Genomic DNA, 24,492 nt, shown 5'->3' on the forward strand with positions numbered 1-24,492 from the left:
GCAGGTAGTTTGTTATTGGTATTTTCAAACAGCAGAAAGAAAAGTGAGTGAAGGCGGCGAGGGTATGAAAAGAAAAGTCAACAGAGCAGCAAAAGTCGGTTTAACCAACCAACCAACAGGAGAACATAATAGAGACCAAATTCACATTGGAAAAATACCTGTTTCTTTCTTTGTGGGAATAAAATAAATATTTATATAATTCATGAACAACATTCCAAACTTGAACTTGATTCCGTTTTTGTGACAGAAGAAAACATTGAAGGTGATTTAAAAACAGAAATTCTAAAAATAGATAACCAATTAACATTTTTATAATTCATTAGGGTCAGTGCAATATTATTTAGCACAATTATTTCTATAAATCGGAAAGTTGGATAGGATAAAACACAAATGAAGGGCGATATTAAGACCTGGTCTAAATCTAATAGAAAGATCTATGCATGAAATATCCACTTTTTAAAATGATATTTTTCTTTAAGACAATTAATAATTATTTTCTACAGACGGATCCTCGATCCTTCATAGCCCATCCTCGAAATGGTCTTCTGACAACATAGGAAAATAGTTTTTTGCCAAAATAAGATGTGGTAGCCTCATCCATGTGAAAATTTGAATTATGAAAATTTGAATTATGAATTATGACATCCCCAAATTTAGAAGTGCTGTTATAAAGGGTCTTCATATTTTTTTTTTAAAAAGAAGTAACCCACAAACTAGCAAAGTAACAGAAAGATCATACCAAAGATGGGGAGTTACTGTTTTATGGAGTTATGAATATTAAAAGTGGGCCTATATTAAGCATTTTTGCGAGGAGATAAACTGCCCACTAAGAACAGGTAGTAAGTAAATTGGGGGCCGAAAGCTTGGAAATAATGAAATCCCAAAGTAACTGTAGAATATATTTTGTATAGTATATTTTTTGTTCAACTTTTTGCAAATTTCTCCCTTGATGGCTGGCTAAACAACGTATTATTCGAGGGTCATCTATTGTGAATGATTATGAGGTGTGTTGTCTTGCTTCGTCGTTATTATCTATTTGACTTGAAGTCATCGCCGTCACTGGTATTTACACGCGTTTAGTACACAAACAAAATTATACACACACACACACACAACAGGCATTCGAGCACATGATGGGGGGGGCAACACACACACACGCAAGAGAACAACAGGAGAAAGCTTCACAAGACTGATTCTTGTTGGGGTCTTCTTTATTCTCTCTCTACATGTTATTATTTAGTTTGTTTTTTCGCATTGCAACAACAACTAAAACCAATAAAAAAAAAACTTTTCAATGAATAATTTTCTTTCCACAGTTTCTTTTCTTTGTTATCTTCATATTCTTCGGATATTTTATTTTTTGTTTATATTTTACACACAAGATTTATTCTTATTCGAGGAGAATAAAGGTATTTTGCACTTTCAGAAAGGCAAGTAGATGCTATGTGTTTTTGTTATGGAATTGATTCCTTATTTGTTTTTTTTTTTTTTTTTTGTATTTCAAAGCTTTGGGCTTTAATAATATCGTTTTTAACACTTAATAGTAAAATAAGTCAGACTTTAGTAATCTCACAACATTTTTGTCTCTCTATCTCTCTCGCCCTGTCATTTGCAATCTCTCACTCTCAACTGGGCTTAACAAGTTTAAGCTCTTGTTGTTAATTATTGAACATAACGTAATTGTATTGTATAGGTAAGAGGGTTGGGGCTCCCATCTATACTTGAGGGTATGGAATGGATGGATACATGAGAATGGCGGCTTCGTGTATAAATCGTGTTCTAAACGAGAATCATCGGCATCAAAGCATTGCTTTGTAGCTGTCTGGCTTTGCCTTGCTTTATTTTCAATTCCCTTTCCATTGTGTTTTTGTTTTCTTAATTCGTTTTGGATTTTGCTTTTTTTCGCTTTCATATGTATCTTTTTTATTATTTATTTTTTTGATACTTTTATTGTTATTATTCACCAAATGGTCGGTCCAAATGTAGTTTTTAATTTTGCCATTGCCATTGTTGTTGTATTTATAAATATTCTATTGAATAAATAACTTGTAGATTTGTTCATAAACAAAAATACAAAGATGATTAAGAAGAAGAAGATAAAAAAGAGTCAGAGTGAGTATCAGCCAGACACAAAAGCATCATCGGCCTGAGATGCCAATTGCGAGGTTTCCATCAACGATTTCTGTGAAATATTAAAGGAATTTCAATATATATTTTTTAGTTTTCTAAATGCTCAGCACAAGCAGAATGTTGATATCGATAAAGACCAATCAAAAGTTGCCTTAAAGTTGAATTCGAAACGGGAGTCTGTTGCTCAGATCAGTTATCTGAAGGAAACGGAATCTTTACCTATATCGAATCATAGCTAGTTTTTATGTTTTTTTTTTCCTTTATGAATATATAAACAAAAAATACCTACAAACGGGCTCCAGATTCGCATAAGAAAATGCTTATGAGATTAAGATGCTTAACAGATATCTGTTGTCCAAAACAAAACCTTTTCCCAATTCAAAAGTGACGAATATGCCTAAAATCTTTGCAATTATGCCAATGTCTAAAATTAATAAAGTTGTTAAATATTTCCATATATTAATAGATAAAATACGTGCGGGACAAGTCGCAATCCTATATCTTGGTACACAATCTGAGCTCATGACATCTATAGCTTGAACTTTTTAACCAGAAAATAAGATTTTTCGCAAGTTCAGGGCAAGTGAATAGGGGTCACATGTCTGACAATGCCAATTAGGGATGACCTGTTCAATGGCGCCAATTAACATACAATACAATTACTAGGTCGACGTTCGGCGTTTGGACGTTAATCGTTTTGCGTCAATTATTTATCAACAGTAATTTAATGATTATTAATGACTTAATTCATTTAATTAATCACAGAAACATTAAAATACAAATTTATTTTAAGTACATATTGTGATTTTTTTTTAAATATACACAATTGGCATCACTTTAAAAGGAGAAGAAGGGAAAAAACTAAACCACTACTGGGTAGAGCCCAATAGTGAGTAAATGAACGAACGAACGAACCAAGCAACAACTTGCCTTTGTTATCTAACATTATGATGAGAAGAAGAAAGAGCTTAATAGTATAATAATCAATGATTACACACTGACTAACAAAACCAACTAACTAGCTAGCTAGACAGCAGATAGTAAGCTAGCTAGCTTACCAAGTAATAAATAGCCAAACAAAGATATTTTTCGCTTTGATTTTCCCCCCACAAGATGGAGTGGATGGCTTAAGAAAGAAGGAAGAGTCAAGAAATAGACGTAGGTTGATTAGCTATCTTTTGGTTTATTAAAACAATACAACAACACGATCGACAACAGCAGCAGCAATAGCAAAAACAATCATTTGTTGTAATTAATATAATTACAATTAGAAGTATATCCAATGTATCCAGCACACACAATACAACAATTCATTCATCCGTTCATTGCGGGTACGTTTTATGTTTCGTTTCGTTTCGTTTTTTTTTTTTTTTTTTGGTTTTTGTTTGGGGGTCTAGTCGCATACACACACAAATGACAGGCATACAACAAAAACACAACACATATAGGAATTGATTGCACAAAATTCATTCTGTTTCACATTCGTACAAAAATTTTGTTCAAATACTCTTGGCCTGTCTGACTGACATACATAATTATGACGTTATGAATTATTGCATTCAATCATCAATTGGCAATTTATTTTTTTTCACAATTTCGTTTCGTTTTTAATTGATTCTTATAAAATTATTTTATTTTTGTAAAAGGCACCACAAACACAAAATCCACGATCGATCATCACCACCGACCGACGACTATCCCAACCGAGGTAGAAGAAGAAGAAGATGAATAATAAAAACGTCGTCACACAACAATGCGCGTTAATTCGTTCGTTATTTTGTATTGTTATAATAATATAATAAAATAAAAAAAAATCACATTCAACAATAAAGAAAATAATTTATTTTTTTTCTTCTTCTCTTTTTCATTTGCTTTTCTTTGGATTTATTTGCATTATTTTTTGGATTTATTTCTTTACAAAAAAAAATAAAATTCAGTTTTTCTTTTTAAATTTTTATTATTATTTTTTTGAATATTGTCATCGTTTCTCGTTGTTGTCGGTGGTTGCGTTTTTAATGTTAACTTTATACTGAAAATGTAAATTGATTTTAACTGCTGAAAACATGTCTCAATACCGAAACCAGTCAAGTGTTTTCAGTAGCAAGCAGCCCCACCAATGAATGGCCCGTCGTTGTCGTCGTTGTAGTAGTAGTAGTTGTGTAGTGGTATTAGCACAGAGAGACCTTTTTTTAAGTACGAACAAAACAAAATTCCACAGGTCTGGAGAGACAGATGATGTGATGCGGGTGTGTGTGCCGTAGCTTTTTTGTTGTACTGCTTGTTTTATTGGTGAGTAGCGGGGCATTAAAGTGTTGCCAATGGTGAAGGAGATTATACTTACGTTCCAGATATTGGGATTTAAAAAAAAATTGAATATATATTTATATTACGTTTACATTGTACTGATTTTAGACAATCGGCTGGATTCCATTGCATATACCCAAATAGATCCTCATAAATGCGTTTAACCCGACAAAATGTCTAAATGTAAACATTTTTCATGATAGAAGAATACAGGTAGATGCATAAACATTTGGGAACATTGATATGTCAAAAATTTTAAAATGTTTTTTTTTTTTTTTTTTTTCAAATATAAGTAGATTTTTATGTGTTTTTTATACGACGTCAATCGGAGGTTGTTATGATATGCGTTTTTCAAAAAAGTTTACAAATTTGAATAATTTTTCATTCAACATTTTCAATTCCAAAATTGGTTTGACAGTTCATTTTCCCAGCAGCTGTGTCGATGCGTCTATCTGTCTTCTTCTACCATGATATTTTTACTGTGTTTACATTGTTGTTTTTGAGGCGTACTAAGTTTAGTGCAATGTAAACCTACTGCTAGTCCTCATTATATTAAAAATATCAATTATTAATATACATTTTCGATATTAATAAATGAAAATGATAGATTTAAATAATTAAGTGGCATCGTCATATGAGGGTTACATATGGAGCTATTCATATTTTCCATGGTAGAAGAATACAAGTAGGTGATATGCAATTTTCAAAAATTTTTAAAAAAAATTGAATAATTTTTCATTCAAAATTTTCAATTTTAAAATTGATTTGACAGTTCATTGTCCCAGCAACTGTGTCGATGTGACTAGCTGTATTCTTCTACCATGCTATTATCTTTTATTGATATTTGTCTGAATAGGGATCACTTGTTTGAAATGTGTCAATAGCGATCAGCTGTTGTGATGGTTGACCTCATTGGTTATTGTCAATATCGATATTTTATATACACTGAATACCTAAATTCCCAATAACGGCCAATTCTATAATAGAAGAATAAAAGAAATATTTTAGCCTTTTCCGGATTTTCTCATATAAAAAGTCAATAAACACTTATATTATTTCAGTCATATTCCATAGGATTTTTTTTTGGGGGAGAATAGTACCCAAATCTCTACTGGCAACACTTGTATCCAATAACTTACGCGCTAAGTACACACATTCGAGCACACTCTTACACAAACACACACACACACTTATTTGTGACAATGAACTCAGTGTAGTTGAGAAGCTTTTTCGAATTGATGGTGTTTATTTTTTCGTGAGTAAAAATAAGCTTTTTCACACACACATACACACGCACACAATTGGTTTCTCCAGAGCAATGTGATTTTTCTACCTGCATGTTGCTGCTGGCGCATTCGACTCTGGGAAATCGCACAAAATATTCATTTCCGTCATTGAAATAAAATACAACCAACCAGCAAAGCAGTGTGCGCGCCCCAATAACACACTCTACATATCTAAAACCAAGCTATGCGAATTTGAAAAAAAAAAAACAACAATAAAAATATAAAAAACACCTGAGAGCATGAGAATAATTTGAAAAAAAATGTTTTTCTCTTAATTGTTTCACACAGCTGTTTGAAAATAGCATCAGTGCATTGCGTTGAGTGTCCAAACTAAAAGCAGCACCATGCGAAAAAGATCAATAGATCATTTCAATGGGTGTTATCACAAAAATCATAATACAACACAATAGAAAAAATCCTTGTGTTTTAATTGCATTTTTATTAGGGCGGATGTAGTGAGAGAGTGCGATGGAAAAACTTTAGCCCGAAATTATTGAATGTGGATTTGTTTCATGAAAAGAGGAAAATGAACGACAAATTATGCTCATTTGATTGAATTGTCAAGACGATCGTTAGTATGTACTTCACTTTATGTGCAGAGTTTTTAATTTCTTCCACAAATCGTGGCACAATAAAGTACATCAGGATACACATAACCATCGGAATAGCTTTGAAAGTACGTTATTCTGAATGAAATCACAATAAGAGAGGCAACCAAACGTCTGTTATTTCCATTATTATTTTTTAGAGTAAAAAAAATATAAAATTAAAAAATGCAACTTTTTTGTAATTAATAAAAATAAAGCATACACTATATGACTAAACCGGATATCGGTTGCGAAATTTCCGCAGTAAATCTTCTTTTCGAGCTAATGGCATTTATTCTTCTCGGATATCAAATGAATAGGGATCACTCGTTTCATAATGGAACTATAAGGGATCACCTGATCGATAAATACAGAGGAAAATTTTATATATTTTCTTGCAAAGAAAAGGCGTATGAGCAATAATTCAAGTATATTGCGTATACGTTATTTCAAAGTGGGGCCCCAAAAAATTCACTTTAGTCCTCATTTTAAAACTAAAATCCACATTGAAATCTTATGTAAAAAATAGATATTTTACACATTTATTCTTCTCAGAAATCAAATGAATAGGAATCACTCATCTCTGATTCTTTATCATTGCAATGAAGCCCCCCCCGCCCTAATAACTACAACCTTGTTTATTATGCGCTACAGAGTCAGGGTTACCTAATTTTTCATTGATATTTTAGTATCAAGTACAAGAAATGAAAAAGAGCAGTTGTCGTGCACGGAACCACCCGCAACCGATTATTATCAAATTAAATAGACTTCATCATGGCAATCAAAAAAACCTTATTATAAATAAAATTCTAAAAATATCCTTTAATAGTTCCTAGTTTTTCAAATAACTTGACGACAGGCATAAACAAAACTACCGTAAAACACACACAGCGGCACACGTATATGTTTGGAAACGTAGGGTAGACGTAAATGAACCCACTCTCACAGAAAAAAAGAAACATACGTATCCATAACGTGACAACTGGTAATTAAATTAATAAATTGTATGTTCGTCTGTGTGTATGTGCGTTACAAAGTTTCACATCGTTTCGATTTCATGCATGTGTTCATCTGTCCGCTGTCTACTATCTTTTTGCCTTTAAAGTTCGTTCTTCAATGCTAGTTGTTAGTTGTCCCAGTCATAAAAAAGCCACACAAAAAAAAAAACAAAAAACGGAAAGCTTTAATTAAAGCTTTACTAAAAAATAATAATAAAAAATAGAAAAACAAATTATCAGTAAATTCAATAACTTAATTTCCTGAGAAAGACAAAAAAGGGAGAGTAAGCGAGAGAGAGACCTGCAAAGAATGCACTGACAAATTCTGTGACATGCCAGTAGGCAATCAAAACCGAAGAGCCCACACTATGCATCGGCAAAAGCTAAGCACATCAAGCAATGTTATTCGAGGTGTCATTACACAGTCGTTGCACGATTAAATTGTATACGACTGACCACCAAGCAGCAACGCGAGACGCTGTCGTCTTAATGCCATACACCACACACAATCATAACAAACCCAAAAGAAAAACAACAGCAATAGACCTCTGTTGTTTATTTTGTTCACCATTTGCGGTAGAAATGGTATTTTCCTGGGTTCATTTGTACTCGATTATGGGATCATCGCAGAGAGCATGGTGTGGCGGTGCAGGGGTGGGGATTATATACTCTCGCACACATTTTCTTTATTTACTGCCTTCTACTGACTTCATCTTCAAAACCTCCTCTCCAAAAACCAAAAGATAAATATTGTTTGTTTATAGTTTTGTGTAGCTCAAACAGTTTTTTGTTCCTCATAGATATAGCTTTTTTAAAGAATAAATAAATTCAAGGGAGAATTCTAATTTTAGACAATTTTGAGAAACGATTTTTTGGTTTGCCAAAAATTGCTTAAAACAAGTTTTACTTCTTTTTATTTTAAAACATGTTTAAATAACCTCAAAGTTGCAGATCAAAGCTAAACGTGCCATTTTTACTCTCTTTACAAATAGATACACCTATAATTTAAAATTAAGAGCACGAAAGCCCACACATATAAGAGAGGCCTGTGAAAAATTGGGTGGATTGCAAAGACAAAAATTTGAGAGGGGAATAAGCTCGTTTTTGGTTGAGCTAGCAGATAATAAAACAGTAGGGTCTCGCAATGAAGATTGCTGTTTATAGTTATATGCGTGGCCCAAGTGTAAGGTCCCCCTGCAAAGTCAGCTGACTACCAAATGCAATGTAAAAATGCCATATTGTGATTGAAATCACAGAACAAAAGATAAACAATATTCAAAAGAGTGTAAACAAATTTTGAAATTTCATCGGTTTTTTTCAAATTGCAGGAACACCTTGTCATTGCGCAAAGTTATATTTTTGTAGAGAATTACTGAGGGCAACAATGGCCATTCACAATTGTAGGTACTCCATATTTTTGGCGTCATAGTGTGGCGCAATAAATAGGTACTCCATTTACAACAGCACATTAACAAAAATAAGCAAACTCTAAACAAAAAAACGAAACCTTTTCAAAATAACTAGAAATAACACATACACTATGATTGAGCCGGACATAGATTGAAAATTTTCCGCTGGGAAGACTTCCATTCAAGACAGGTATTTCATTCTTCTTAGAAAACAAGTGAAGAGGGATCACTAGTTTGATAATGCAACTAAAAGGGGTCACTTGATCGGATATATATTTTTTTGTGAAGAAAAGGCAATATAAAAATACTTTCAGAAACAAAATTTCTTAACGGGTTTAAACTGATAATTGACGAATCACAATAAATCGGACTATATAAAACATACAAAAACTTTTGGATTCAATGCATCTGGTGACAAAATATATATTATTGTGATTGGAATTATTGAAAGATGAATAGATTTGTATCATTGATGTAAGCATATCATTCACAATAGTATATATTGACGGCTAGTCTTATGATATATCCTCCCTATCAAGAATTTCTGATTAGATTTTCATACAAATTATTATTCGGGAGGTTTATCGTGATAATCATCAATAAATTTGACTGGTTTAGGGTAAATTTATTGTTATACGTTAACTTGACGGTGAATCTCATAAAAACATGTATGTAAATACGCTATTAATTGAAATTTACATACATATCTATATGCGGGTTAATAGCGTTTTTATTAACCAAATCTTTATCAGGTTTGCCGTCAGATATGACCAATCACAATAAATTGAGTCAAGTCACAATAAATTTATTGCATTAACCACGAAACAGCTGATGCCATCACAAAAGATGACGAAGCATTCACAATAGAATTAACAATAGTTGCGCTTTTCGTATCGCTTGAATTAGAAGCTAACCAGTAAAGAAAGTCTAAAATTTGGGCGGGGCCGACTTGTGATACCCTACACACCTTGTCTTTTTAATTAAGCTTCATATAACAAATAAAAAATATAACAAATCGGATAAACAATAAATATGGGAGCTATAGCTATATCTGAATCGATTTTCACCAAATTTAACATACTTCTTTCTACGCTCAATTTGGTCGTAAGTGCCAAATTCCACTCGATTTGGGCTAATATAACACTTTTGGTGCACAATTAAAGGCAAATCAGACGAAGATACATATATGGGAGCTATCTACAAGTCTGAAGCGATCTCGATAAAATTTGGAAGAGGTATTTCTGTGCTCTAATTTATATATTTTCCCAAATATCGTTGTTACGGAGTTCATATTACGGATGCGGAGGAGAAAAACATCAAATCGGATAAACAATATATATGGGAGCTATAGCTATATTTGAACCGATTTCGATAAAATATGGCATACTTGTTTTCAGGCCTAATTTGGTTGTATGTGCAAAATTCCATACTATTCGGGCTGGTATTACACGTTTGGTGCACAATAAAAGGCAAATCGGACGAAGATATACATGGGAGCTATGTTAAAATTTTTAGCGATTTTCTCCATTTTCAATAGACATTGCCCTTAGATCAAACAAATAACTTGTCTAACATTTCATCCGGATCGTACAATAAATGCGACCTGTACTTTGTTTACAAAAATAAGTGGACAGACGGACGTACGGACATGTATAAATCGACTCAAAATGCGATTCTATACAGATCATCACATGGAACCATGGGTCTATCTCATTTCCCTTGGGGCTTCGTTTCCTTGTAGGGTATATAAAAAGGTTTAATATGACTTAAACATACAAATATTTTATTGAACAAATCACAATAGATTTAAAAAATATGTTTCCCACAGTCAAATAATTATGGCACAATAAACAATAAAATTTCACAATAGATGTTAATGAGCAAGAGACGTTATGATGTATTTATAAGTATAAATGTTTACTATCCTAAAAATTGAGTCCATCTGAAACAAGACCCATTAAACAAGTCTACCATTGTGATTGAAATATCCCCTATGCTGTCAAAATTGTTTTATGCGTCCTTCTACACTCCATTCACAATTACGTGCATTTTGACAACTCAGGGGAGATCAGCTTGTCTCATCGGATGACGTTGAGTTCGATTTAAAAAGTTTGGATTATATACAAAATTTTTACCAAGTACATATGTCTCTCGACAAAAAAAAATCATTATTTGTGTTGGCAAAAGGTCCCCAGCATTTTTTGCTATTATTGCTTTATTTCTAGTTTCTTGTTGTTATTTTAAATGTCTGGTAATACACAAAGTGACACATAATGGACACTTGAAAAGTATTCCAAGATAAACGTTTACATATCATAGACTTAAAGGAATTTTCACTTTGCCACAATCACACATCGACAACAAGAAACAAAAAAACTTGTATTCAATAATAATAAAGTAAAAAAAAGAAATATAAAAAAACGTATGCATGTTTAACATTTCTATGTAGGAAGGTAGGCAGGCAGGTAAGTAGTTGTTGGGCAAGAATATAAACCTGAAAAAGACGACCCACATATGTCTGGCGGAAGTTTGTCATTTGAAAATGAAATACTTTTGCAAGAAAAATACCCAACAAAAGAAAGGCAGCAGCACGTAGCACGTACATCCAACATCAACAGACACACACACACGCGCACACTCACCTGTAACTCCGTGCAGCAGCAAAGTCTACTTGCATTAAACATAAAGACTTTAGGCAGCTTCTTAGCTTATTGCCAGCCAATTGTTTTTGCTGCAGAGCAAGTGACGTGGTTGGTGAATTGTGTACTGTTGTTGTTGCATGCCATGCCATGCCACATCAAATAACTAATATCTATGCATATAGTAGTTAGGTATCTAGTTTCCAAACTTACCTTTGCTGATGAAGAAGTCCTTTGTTTTAAAGCCGATGTCGCCGAATTTGAATGACCACTAACAACGTTTTTGCTTATTATCGATGTACCTCCACCGCCGCCGCCACCACCGCCGGAGACAACAGCATTACCGCCACTGCTACCACCGCCACCACCACTCACATGATGATGATGGTGATGATGATTGGATGAAGACGAAGAACCACCACCGCCACTGCCGCCGCCGCCGGAGGAGTTCACAGCCGCCGCTGCTGCTGCTGATGAGCGAGAGCCACCATCCGTAACGGAATTTGTCGCTACACCACCAGCAACATGGCAATGATGCGACGACGATTGCGATGATTGTGATGGTGTAGATGGTGCATGATGTTGTTGTTGCTGGGCTGGTGGCGGCTGTTGTTGTTGTTGGTAAGAACTATTGTTTTGTGTCTGATTGGCATTGGCTAAAGATGTTGCAATGCTCGAAGTGCAAGTGGCCGTATTATTGGCTGGCGTTACATTATTGGCAACGGTCGATGAAGATGTAGTCGTCGAAGGCAGTACAATGGTATTTGCATTTGTGGAGTCATGATGAGTATCTTGTACCGATTGCACTGAACTATGCACACTGTGCTGCTGCTGCTGCTGCTGATGCGATTGTGAGGATTGTGGTTGGGCTGTTTGTTGTTGCGATGTCACGGCAGCAGCATTTGTCGTTGGGGTTGTTGTGCCATTCGTCGTCGTCGTGGTGGTACCGGCCGTGTTGCTGCCACCACCCGACGTTGCTGTTATTGTGGACGATGTCAGCAGCTTCGATGTTGCATTGCCCTCTGCTACGGCTGCACTATTATCGGCGGCGGGCAACGACTCAGGAACTGTTTGCAGTGTCGTGCGCATTGTTGTTGACATTATTTTTAATTCATTCGTAATTTTACCACAAATACTAGGGTTTCCTAATTGCTAAAACACGAAAAGGTAAACACAATGACAATGTTGTTGTTGTTGTTGTAGCTGTTGTTTTCGTTAATGCTCTTCTTCTGCGTCTTTGCCTGTTGCCTTTGGCAGGTGTCACCACGTCTTATTGGGTTTTGTGTGCGCGGGGGTGTGTGATGATTATTGGCGGGAGAATATCGAGAATCACCACCACAAAATTTGGTTACAGAAAATCTTTAAAAGTTTTGGTGTTCCACTTCCTTAAAGTTTTCCAGGCTATGATCCCACAAACGATCTGTTCTATAGGTGGTGTTGTTGCTGTAGATGATGATATTTTATTCCTCTTGTTGTTCGGCTAAACATTCCTTAAATGTAGGTTCCACATTAAGTAAAGAGGGGGGCACGTCGTCTTCGCTCGTTCATATGACGATCCTGCTGGTGTGTTGTGTTGCGTCAAGTTCGGTTCTACAGATGCAACTCTTGGAGAGGTGTGACAAGTCTGACTGCTGCTAAGTACGTATTTGTTGCTCTGCTCCCATTAGACATTCATAGTGGTAGTCCAATAATTTCCATTTCATTAAGATTTCATATGGGCGTACGAAGAAAGATTTTATTTTTGGCTGGCTTTGTAAGAGAGTTTTTATTTCCAAAAAAATATATATGTAAATATGTTGGTATCAAATCAAAAAAACAATTTGAAGGTGTCTGTCTGAAAGTAGAGAGAGAGAGAGAGGAGGAAAATGAGGGATTAGATATTTTGCAAACAATTTAAATATATTTTTGTATAAAACATCAGTCATATATTGTATCGTTGTCCTTACACACACACATACGGCATGTAAATTTTGAAAATATTGTATCCGGATCACTGTGCAGGGCTCCTCATTCCATTGGCTGCTCATGGAGAGCAACACGCAAGGTTTTTTCTCTAAATTCATAATATATTAGAATGCATGAATGAATGGGAAAAGTTTATAAAATAATGGACCCCATTTGAAATATAAATACATAAGTATTGGCTCTTAGATTCTAGCACGTTCAGGAACAGAGCTCATGTTTATGTCTTCTGTATTAGTAACGTAAAGTAATTCACAATGAAAAGTACAAGAGAGTCTTAAACCACAAGAGAGTCTAATAATTGACCAATGACAGTTAATGACGCTTTAATATGGTGTTACACCAACCAACATTTTGTTTATTGTCTCTTTATATTTCGTACTGTGATTTCAATAACAATAATTGTTTCGACAGAACATATTTAGTGTGTCATGGAATTAGTATATGAACGCACACAATTATTGAAGCATGGCAGAGAGAGAGAAAAAGAATGAGTAAGAGAAAGTAGGATTGAAAAAGGGACAAACGTCAAAGGAATTACAATGTCTAACTGTGACTTCTGAAGGCCTAAAAGATTTCCCAGAAAGAAAAAACAGTACAAAATTTTTATTCACAATAGATAATTGTGGCATCAGCTGCATGTTTTATGACAGGGGAAGAAATGGGAATACAAATTAAGAAGACAAAGAAAAATGTTAATTTTTTATTAGCCCTTCTCATCCCATTTCTCAAGTGACAAGAGGAAAATTTCCTACACGGAAATTTGTACTGTAAAAAATATTAAAGATAAGCATTGTAATAGTAAATTTAATATCATTCACAATAGAGGTAATTAGTAAGAAGGCAAACGATATATAAATCAAAGATTTAAAGGATGTCGATTTGTTACAAAAAATGAATTCACAATAGATAAATAGAGTAAACTTCCGAACCAAATTCTGTGAATGCCAGAGAGATAGGGGTAAAAATGTAGAAGAAATGGAAACCAGCGGAACGTTCATATTGGACACATTCACAATGGAGAAAACGAGATATGTTAAAAATCATAATTATTGAATAATGGAGAGACGAATGATAAAAAAGGAACATAAAAAATGAAATTGCAATCTCTGTTTGTAACAAAAATAATATCATTCACAATAGACAATAGAGCAAACATTAGCCGCAAAATTCCATGAATGATAGACAGAAAGCTGGGATAAAAATGGAAAAGATAAAGAAAATGTTTATTTTTATTTGCCTATGTGACAAAAATAATGACATTTACAATAGATAAACGAGTAAAAATCAGACGCAAATTCTATGAATGGTAGATAAAAATTGGGAAGATGATGAACAGTTTTTTTATTCGACCCTCTCACCTAGAACTCAACTTCTAAAGTTACCTACGAAAGTAAAATTTGTTATTGTACTGAATTTGACATGTTCGGGAGATTTAAGTTGTCCATTACCACTACAAGGGGGTCATAGGAATACGTGAACCTACATTGACGAAGTTCTGCCACAGGAGTTAGAACTCATATTGAACTTTAAATACGAAATTTTAAACAATTCCACAAGAAAATGTTAAAATTGTTAAGACACCGAATATCATAAATTTGACTAGCGCGTTTCCCCTTCTTGGGCACAGGTAAGTAGTTTCCTATTAAAGCATGGTAGAAAATAGAAGCTGAGCCATTCGCAAGAACTTCAAAATGAGATCTATATATCAAATATCATTAAAACTGATACTTCCCCAGGCAAATGACCTTAAATCTAGCTTTCTTGGTAATAAAAACACAAATGATATGACTTAATCATGAATATCTTATATTAAAATTCCTTACATGTACAAAAAAAATCCTTTACAAAACAACCTGTCGCTTGATTTTATTAATAATATAATCATTGATAAACAAAGCAAAATTTTGCCCTGACATATTATCCAACTTGGCCTTAAAGCCATGCTGCTGGAGTACCATCAATTCCCGGCATATCTCTTCGGGAATATAGTTTCGCCTCATTACGGAGTTAATTTTCCGATAATCCATTTCGGATAATATCTCCTGGGGTATTTGTAGATTATACGTAATATCCGATGGATGTATACCCAACCATTTAAGTTGTGGTGTGGCCAGCTGGTGAGCATACTGACTATATTTTTTCGAACCAAAACGATATGTAAGCATGATTTCAATGCCATAGGGATCGGCATCGGCTAACATATAAATTGGAAGATTATGTTCATTGACAAGTTTGCTTAAGAGCCAACGTGTGGATAAGTCGGGATTGCCACGGGCTGTCAGCAGTATTAGTTTGCCTTGCATTATGGAGAAAATATTATTGGCAATTAGTTTCTTGAAAATTGTATCCTTTTCCACGACCAAAACCAAGTGGGCCGTTGTCTCGAAATGATCAATGTGTGTGAATTGAGGTGGAATCATTGTGGGTGTGTTAGTTTTGTTACATTCTATAATATCACCATTGTTCATGTGAATAAATAATGGGCCTATGGGAAAAACATGCAAAGGATTTATATGTAATCATATTACTAATTTAATGATTTATCCATCCTGTTTACCTGCAATCATACCCTTGCCTGTACCAAAAACCCCCATATTCCATGGCGTTTGCCCCAGCACTGAAGCAACATCTTCCACGGCCTTGTTGATTTGCCACACATTACATGGCAAGTAAATATTTCTATAGTACAGCTCACGATATGTGCAACTGCTGTGTCTCAACAAGAGGTCATGTATTTCGGCCATAACATAAAGTAATATTGCCATGCGTTTGCGATTGCTTCGGTTGCCATAAACTAACCTCTCCATCACAGATGTTGATGGCGCCGCCGCCTGTCGACCCTCCACCATTGTGAAAACATCTGTGTTGAAATTGCTTAAACATATGTTGTCACCAGTGGCTCCCAAGAGATTTACAATACCGCTACCAACAGCAGCAGCACCTGTCATCGTCAACATGTCATTTCTTGTTATATAAATTTCCATATTAGGACCCCATAATATTAGGTCTCTCAACCAAGAGTTGATTAACACTTCAATGTTATTAATCATTATAGGAGTACGTACGTACTTATCTACCACGCACTTAGAGTAAATATTCTGATGACGATGGGTCTGATGATGATGATGACTTTAGGACGAATGACGCGATAATGTTGACAATGAAAAAATAACGTATAAAAGAAGGAAAGTTAAACAATAATCTCCAAGGTATTCTTAAATAGTACCGTTTTTTTCTTATTTGTTTTTGCCTTCACACACATTGCCACATACGCTTCAGCATGTCAAGTCTTGCAAGCAGGCAATGCACTTTGCTTGTGTCAAAACACACGTACACACATCACTCCACCCATTGCCACATTTGACCAAGCCAACAGGCAAGCAAGCTACCAACGTATAAACAAACATCCCGGCAAGTTTTGCCAAGGAAGATTAATGACTTTTGTAGGGATTCACCACCAGCCCCGGCTGCCAGCCAGCATTGCAAAGCTCTATGTGAAAAGTAAATAAAGAAGCAGACTGTCAACGGATATGTAATCTTTGTCATCATCATTGTCAGCTAATGAAGCTTTCTTTATTACCTCTCTCTCTTTAATGATTTGACTTTAAATGTTTTAATTCATCATTTCTTTTTTTCTTTAATTCAAAAGGAAGAGGAAAAGAGATCTGCAACAAAAACAGGTGTTTAGTATGCGTAACGGTGACGACCATTCACAATAACAACGTAGAGTAAGGTAGCGAGCTTACTTGACGGCGTTGCTCACACGATATGTAATGTGAAGGTAGCGGCATTTGGCAATAAATCGCCGGCTTTGACTTTAATGCATACCAATGGAGCAATAACTCAATCGTATTTAAAAAAGAGAATATGAATAAAGGATTGACATGGATTTAATATTGTACAGGAGAAGAAAAGAAATGTGCAAATAACAGGTAGGATAACGGTAATGACAATTCGCAATGAAAAATCAGAGTAAAGGGACAAGTTTATTTGACGCCGTTGCTTAGCCGTTATGTTATGTGGCAACAGCGTCATTTTGGAAAATATCACCGGCATTGATTTTTAGGCAATTTAATTGAAGTTATTCGTTTAATTCGGCAGGGGAGAGTAAAACTAGCAACTTGGAACGAAAGGACAGATTATAGCTGATTTAAAAAAAAAAAAAAAAAATACAAAAATATTGAAAATCAAAAAAGAAGAGAAGAAAAGAATTCAGCTAGTCGCATCGACACAGCTGCTGGGACAATGAACTGTCAAACTAATTTTGGAATTGTAAATTTGGGACAATGAACTGTCAAACTAATTTTGGAATTGTAAATTTTGAAGGAAAAATTTTGAAATCTGTAAAAATTGTTGAAAAATTCATGTCATAACAACCTCCGATTGGCTTCGTATAAGAAAACATATAAAAATCTACATATTTTTGAAAAAAAATTAAAGAAAAAATTGACATATCAATGTTCCCAAGTATTGATGCATCTACCTGTATGCTTCTACCATGGATTTCAATCACAATTAGTGTTTTGACAACTCGTCTAGATGATCAGCTGGGGTAATTGCCAATATTACAAAGTGATCTTTTAAATATGGAAAATCAGACTTATATGTCAAACTTTATTTACTACGTATTTGCTATTTGTTTATTTTTTGTACTGCCCGAATACAGTAAACCATATTGACATTACATTTGTATGGTCTTGATGGGGGTGCTTTTTTGCTTAACAATTGCTATTGTGAATAGTAGCTGTTCTTATACTATGTTCACACAATTAAAATTGCTTATCAAAATCTTCCCCAAAATAGATTTCCTATTTTTCAATTGTTTTTGAAGTCTAATAAAATAACCATTCACAATAGCACAAATTAATACTAAATCATTTGATACTCTGCAAATAGGGGTGCAAGTACATAAAAAGCTTAAAGTCATGGCTGGGCATATTAATGTCAAATTATAATGAAAAACTACGGTAGGATTTTAGTGCAGCTCTGTAATCCGGTTATGAAATGTCACAAAATATGTCTAGCCATGACTTAAAGCTTCTTATGTACTTACACCTTTTTTGCAGAGTATCCTCAACTGGGAAAGTATGCTCTGCTGCTTAAAACAACAAATCACAATAGAAGAATTAATATTACTTTCTTCATCTGCTCATGCCCATATTATGAATATCTTTTAACCCGTTTAAATGGTGGTGGGAGAAAGAGAAAATTGTTTCAAAATCAACATTCATTTCCTTTGTTAAAAAAATACAAAAAATACCCTCCACCACCTCATAACAAAGAGCAGCAAAGAAAACAATTAGAAAGAAACTGTATCTTGGTTGGCGTCATTAGTTTCTTCTTTTCTTCTTGCACACATGCCATGACGGTCGGTCGGTCTTTGCCCTTGTCTTAAAGAAATCACGAAAAAAACGAAAATTTAGTTATTGTTTTGTGCATAGAAAAAAAAAAACAAAAATTGCAAACATTTATTTATAGATATGGATATGTGTATTAGAAATGCGCTGACGTTTCACATTATATGGAAAACAGCAAAAAAAAAAAACTACGTCATATCTTATGTTGCTGTTGTGGTTGGTTTTCATTTCGCATTTGCTTTACAAAGCAGGAAACTAAATCAATTGTTTTATCATAATGACCACATTGGTATACGATTGATGGGTTATTGGTCGCTAAACACAATGTCATTGAGGCTTATTGTTATTACGGCGATGATTGTGGGCCAGCTGACAACAGAAGCTGTTGGTGGAAGATAAGGCGGCCACAAAAAACAATACCAGTCAGTCAATCAACCTGCTAGCCAAGCCCAGCCAAGTCAAGACAGCTAATCAGTCAGTTGAATAAAGAGTATATCTCCCTTATTATTTTTATGGTATTTTGATAATTTAGCTAGTCCCAACATTAGCTAATTGTGCAATCAACGTGTACTGGGTTAAAAAAAAACCATAGAAATCTAGCAAATGAATGTGAGTTGATTTATTTTTATCATTTCATTTATCTAACAAAGATAATCAAGGGAGAAACGAACCGGCAGGTATGATAGCGATTTTTTTTTCTGAAGAGACCAAAAAAAATGAGGTTTTATTTAAATGCGTTTGTCTTTGAAGGAATATTCTTATCATTTTTAATAGTTTTATTTATTTTGTTAGACACACAATAAATAAGGAAGAACGCCAAGCAAATATGTCAGTTTAGTTTTCAAATGCATAGCCATTCGGAAAAGAAGACATTCAACACTGAGAAGAAAAAAGTGACAAAGAAAACGATAATCGTTTTCATCAAATTTCCAAAGGCTGTTCATGTAACCTTGAAAAAAAAGATCTATATAAATATGATATATGAATTGCTGTTTCAATTTCATCTCTTTGCGGTTTTGTAATAGAATGATTAATATCAAGACTGTAGTTTAAAATAGAAAACTACACTGTTTACTTAGAATCGCTACGAAGATAATCTCAAAGTTTGAATTGGCTCAGAGATAACTTGGTTTTTACGTTTTTTTATTTGTTTCCAAATCAACAGGGTTGCCATTAAATGGTAAACCAATTTCTCAAAATATTATGAATTTCCAAATGAGGATCTAAACGTGCCATAAAATTATTTTCTCTTTTATGACAATCAGCTGATTATTATCGTGCGTCAATGGTAGAATTAAAAAGGTAACTTCGGACTTACAATTTTCCAAAATTGGCCTTTGTATCAGAATCTAATTGTCAAAATGTATAATTCATAATCAAATCAATAAATCAGAGACAAATTTGACAAGGTGAATTACAGAAAATGCAGACCTTGATATTATTACAGGGTGAGAGGAAAAAACTGCAACCAACGTCAGACTGCTGTCATTTCTAAGCCACTCGTCTATTGTGAATGAGTTCCTCAGAGAAGTTTAAATATAAAAAAGAATGCCTTAACTTTATTGTAATTCACATAATATTGATGTGTAAACGTGTTACAATTTTCTATTTGTACCATGGTAGAAGAATATAGGGAGACGCGTCGACACAGCTGCTAAGACAATGAACTGTCAAACCAATTTTGGAATTGAAAATGTTGAATCAAAAATTATTTAAATTTGTAAAAATTGTTGAAAAACGCGAATTTTAGTAGTCTCCGAATGACGTAGTATAGGAAAACATATAAAAATCTACTTATATTTGAAAAAACATTTAAATTTTTTTGACGTATCAATGCTCCCAAGCGTTGATGCATCTACCTGTATCCTTCTCCCATGATTTGTATGCTCTGCGATCGCGATTTACCGTTCATACCCACAAAAAAATTAAAATTTGCAAATACTTCTCTTTACTGAAATTCCATACCTGTTAAGAATAATGTAATACCAAGTAGGAACCTGGTTTAAGATTGTGACAACGACTAATCAGCTGATTGCTTGATTACGGTTACTTTACAATACATGTTGCACTAATGACTTCCGCCTATTGTGAATGATTTGCATAAATTCTTTGCAATGTTCAAAAGAAACTTTTGCAAAATTTACAAATTAAAATAAACAGAGAAGTTTAAGTGCCGAAAAACGTTTCATATTTTTATCTTTCGTTATAACACGAGGTCACTAAATGTCACCTCTTTTGTTCTACCCTCGTTCTCATTGTGGAGTTGGAAAACTAACCTTCACACAACCAAGTGCAGAGGAGTATTTGCAGATCATGCAAGCCATTGTATGTAAAAGAAAAATAAATCGACAGTATTGCAACATTTTTTCCCAGCTTTAAATATAACCACCAACATTTCAAGGTCTACAAGAAATGTGACAACAACAACAGCATTTTGTACCCCGCAAAAAAGCAGAGTTTGACCTGCTGGCTGTTACAGCTACTGTTGGTTGGTTGCTTGCTTGATTTTTCATTAACCATTACAAAGGGGTCTTTAAATGGTTGGTTGGCTGGCGCATGATCTTTCTTCCGGTCTCAGTACTACTTTTTTCGGTTAGCAAAGCAAAAAGATGGCAAGACGCACAACAACAACAACAGAAACGACAACGGCTACGGTAATGTTACGGTGGTTATTGTCCTATCACAACGACGATGACAACAATAACGAAAACACCATTAAAGGTAGTCGGTAGTGTGTGTTGTTTGCAGAGTATACTACTTAATGGATGGAAAGATGGATGGTTGGCTGGTTGGCTAGATGTATGTAGTGGTTACCGCTGCCTTAAGCTACTACAGACAATTAACCATATTCATTTGCAAGCTATTTTTGTTTCTTTCTTCTACTTCTAATTGACATCTTTTGCTTCGTCTTCTTCCTCCTTTATGGTGAAAATTTCAATTCATCCAAAAAAGAAAAAGATAAAAACAACAAAATCATAAGAAATAGAGTAGCTGCTGTGGCTCGTTGTTATTTTTAACAAAAAAAAAAAAAAAAAAAAAACGACAACTTACTGTTGAATGACCCAAATTAAGAAACATTCACATATTATTTTCATTTAGAGCAGGTCGGGTAAAAACTGACGACTGCGGTGGTGGGAGGTGGAGAAGGCAGAGACAGTTTGGCAGCAGCGGAGAGACCAGACCACTGGCGAACCCAAAATTTTATTTTGAGGGAGAGAGTAAATGATTTGCCTTGTCATACAGCAAGATACGAGATGGAGCGAACGAGCGAGCCCACAGAGACAAATAACAAAAAAAAACAGATTGTTTCAAGTTTTCATTATTTCGTACTTACGGCGGCGGCGAAAAGAGAGTGTACAAAAAAACAAAAACCGAAAAAGAAAATTAATTTTATACTTTTTTTTTTTTTTTGATTTGTACAAGATCAGTTTGTTTAACTTTGTTAACTGGTATGGTGGATATTGTTTTTTCTTGTTCAGTACAATAATAATTATAATTTCTTCTTTCTTTTCTTCTTCTTCTTCGTTTAGGTCGGTTGGTTAGATGGCTGGTTGGCTGGCTCTCGTTGATTGTATACACACAACACCATACACAAACATTCACACACACTCACTCTCACACATCTATAGATTTTATAACGTCAACGACGACGACGACCGACCGTCCGACCGACGAATAAATGCTTGAGAAAATGAAACGTAATAATTTTTCATCTACCTTTAGTTAGTTACTGCACACAAAGCCAATTTCAAATAGAAATCAACTTTTGGCCATTAACACTTGTAAACTTGGCCAACACCACACTCGTTTTAATTCGTATTTAGTTCTTAACAATTTTCTCAATAGATTTTCTTTCACAAAATTCACCACCTTAAGAGGAGCAACGAACGAGCTACGCTCGTTTTGTTCGTTCATGTATTGGTCCTATCCTATTGGCCATTTTGATGATTCAAGTTTTTTTTTTTTTGCTTTTTTTGGATTTTCGTTCAATTGCTTCTTTTCTCAATCTGTTTTTTTAGCACACAAAGTGGTTTTGTTTTTTCTTCCCCACGGAGGGAGGAGGGGGAATATGTTTGTACTTCTTTTTTTATTTGTTTGACGTAAACCGTCGTGTATGACAACGAGGAAAAGCAAATTGCTTTGCTTACTTGTTTTTTTTATATTTTTGTTATAAAAGATGAAAAGAAAAAAAAATAAATACACCAGAGATGATGATGGAGAGGAAAATATGTATATGCTTATATATAGCTATATACTCTTGTATATGTGCATACATATGAAATTATGCACATATATCTCTATATAGAGGAGTATATATACATATTTGTGTCTAAGAGTAGCAGCAGCAGCAGGCACAATTCGACAGAGCAGCAGCACAATGATCCAGAGCTGGCAATAGCTATTTTTTCACAATTGTATTGGTGTGCAGAGAAAAACCTTGGCTGTATGTGTGTTGGTGTGTAGTTGTGTCGGGGTTCTGGCAAACTTTTCTTTTTTCGTTTCGTTTTTTTTTTTCTTGCATTTTTTCTCTCTCATAAGAGTTGAATTTTTATCATTTCACTTTATTGCATTTGCATCGTTTTGTTATTGAAACGTTTTCTTGTCATCACTGCACTTACATAAAAGCCTTAGCGTTAAGCAAAATCTTAATAAAATTGTATTATTTGTTCACTTTTAATCATTGACTTTTCCGTACACACACTGAAATTCTCCAACTTCACAGTAAATTCATGTCCGCCATATTTGATTTGGCAATGGGTGTTGCCACTCTTGCAAATAATTTTGTGTGTGGTAGTTTATGCAACTCTGTTGGCTGGCAAACAGGGTTGAAATCTTCTGCGGGCATACGGGAATGATAACATGGGGTAACTGCAAATATCCGTGGAATGATAACATTGCTACAGTATGTATTTGATTATTTAAACATTTATTAAACTAAAGACGAATATATGTATAGACGAAGAAATTATCTCGTTGAGTATAGGTATGTTTAAACTACACCTTTTTCGTCGGACTAACATTCTTTATAAAGATTTATTTGAGTCATATGCAATAAAACTGACATATTAAATAGACTGGGTTTTCTAAATTCATTACAACCATGATTACAACGTTATTTAGATCTCAAATGTCAATTTCATATCCACTGTATTAATAAATACGATTTAGGTGGCTAAACGTGATCTAAGCCGAGCGCGGAGTTCATTAGTACAGAGTTGCATTTTTCCCAATTTCACGAATTCAACTACAATTCTGCTTTAATTCGACACCCGAAATAGCCTCTTAATGAAAATTTGAAATATACAATACCAATAAAAATCTATTTGACCCAATGAGACTCCAGGGCCTCAATTCTTGTTCTATGGAAATGTGAAATTAAATTTTGTTTAAAGGAAAGACATGTCAAATGAAAGATTGTATAAAGGAAATATTTTTCGTTTCATATTTTCATAGAACAAGAATCCAGCCCCAGTACAAAGCATGGCTCAATAAGAAAGGTTGCTCAACTTCAAAGAAACAAGCAAAATACAACTCTGTGCCGAAGTCTTATAGTGCCAAATAGGCTTTTAAACATGCAACATGAATGGAATATTGGGGTTTACCACAAAATTGAATCCAAGATAGAGAGACAATATTGTGTCATCCTAAAATTACACATTTTGAAATGATTTCAAATTATATTCCTTTTTATCAGAACAATACACGCACATATAAAAAATCTGTATGTGATTTGACAGAATAGAGGCACCAAAGAAAAAAATGTATTTAGGAGTAGGCTTTGTTCTACCTTTAAAATTGTAAATTGGCCATGGAATG

At 34.2% G+C, this 24,492-nt stretch overlaps 2 protein-coding genes across 2 annotated transcripts in view; both read right to left on the reverse strand.

Annotated features, from left to right (window-relative positions):
• Positions 1-23,454, reverse strand: part of LOC101895046 (serine/threonine-protein kinase MARK2) — a 71,241-nt gene extending 47,787 nt beyond the window's left edge. Inside the window, 2 exon segments of the mRNA XM_059126142.1 lie at positions 11,567-13,187; positions 23,295-23,454. Coding sequence (XP_058982125.1) covers positions 11,567-12,454 — 888 coding nt within the window. The 5' untranslated portion in view covers positions 12,455-13,187; positions 23,295-23,454.
• Positions 15,104-17,428, reverse strand: LOC101895217 (meiotic recombination protein W68). Its single transcript, XM_011296084.3, has 2 exons — positions 15,876-17,428; positions 15,104-15,803 (listed from the first exon to the last, which is right to left on the reverse strand). Exons 1-2 carry the CDS (start codon positions 16,366-16,368, stop codon positions 15,160-15,162), a joined length of 1,137 nt encoding a protein of 378 aa, XP_011294386.2. The 5' UTR covers positions 16,369-17,428; the 3' UTR covers positions 15,104-15,159.
• Positions 23,455-24,492: the final 1,038 nt, after the last annotated feature.

Source organism: Musca domestica, unplaced genomic scaffold, assembly GCF_030504385.1.
Source record: "Musca domestica strain aabys unplaced genomic scaffold, Musca_domestica.polishedcontigs.V.1.1 37, whole genome shotgun sequence".
In the NCBI taxonomy this organism is placed as follows: Eukaryota; Metazoa; Arthropoda; class Insecta; order Diptera; family Muscidae; genus Musca; species Musca domestica.

Bases quoted from the DNA above. Each gene is read 5' to 3' on its own strand.
- LOC101895217 (XM_011296084.3), bottom strand. From the start codon at position 16,368: ATGATTAATAACATTGAAGTGTTAATCAACTCTTGGTTGAGAGACCTA. The intron at 15,804-15,875 runs GTAAACAGGATG...TTTTTCCCATAG, and splicing joins AGGCAAGGGTATGATTGCAG to GCCCATTATTTATTCACATG.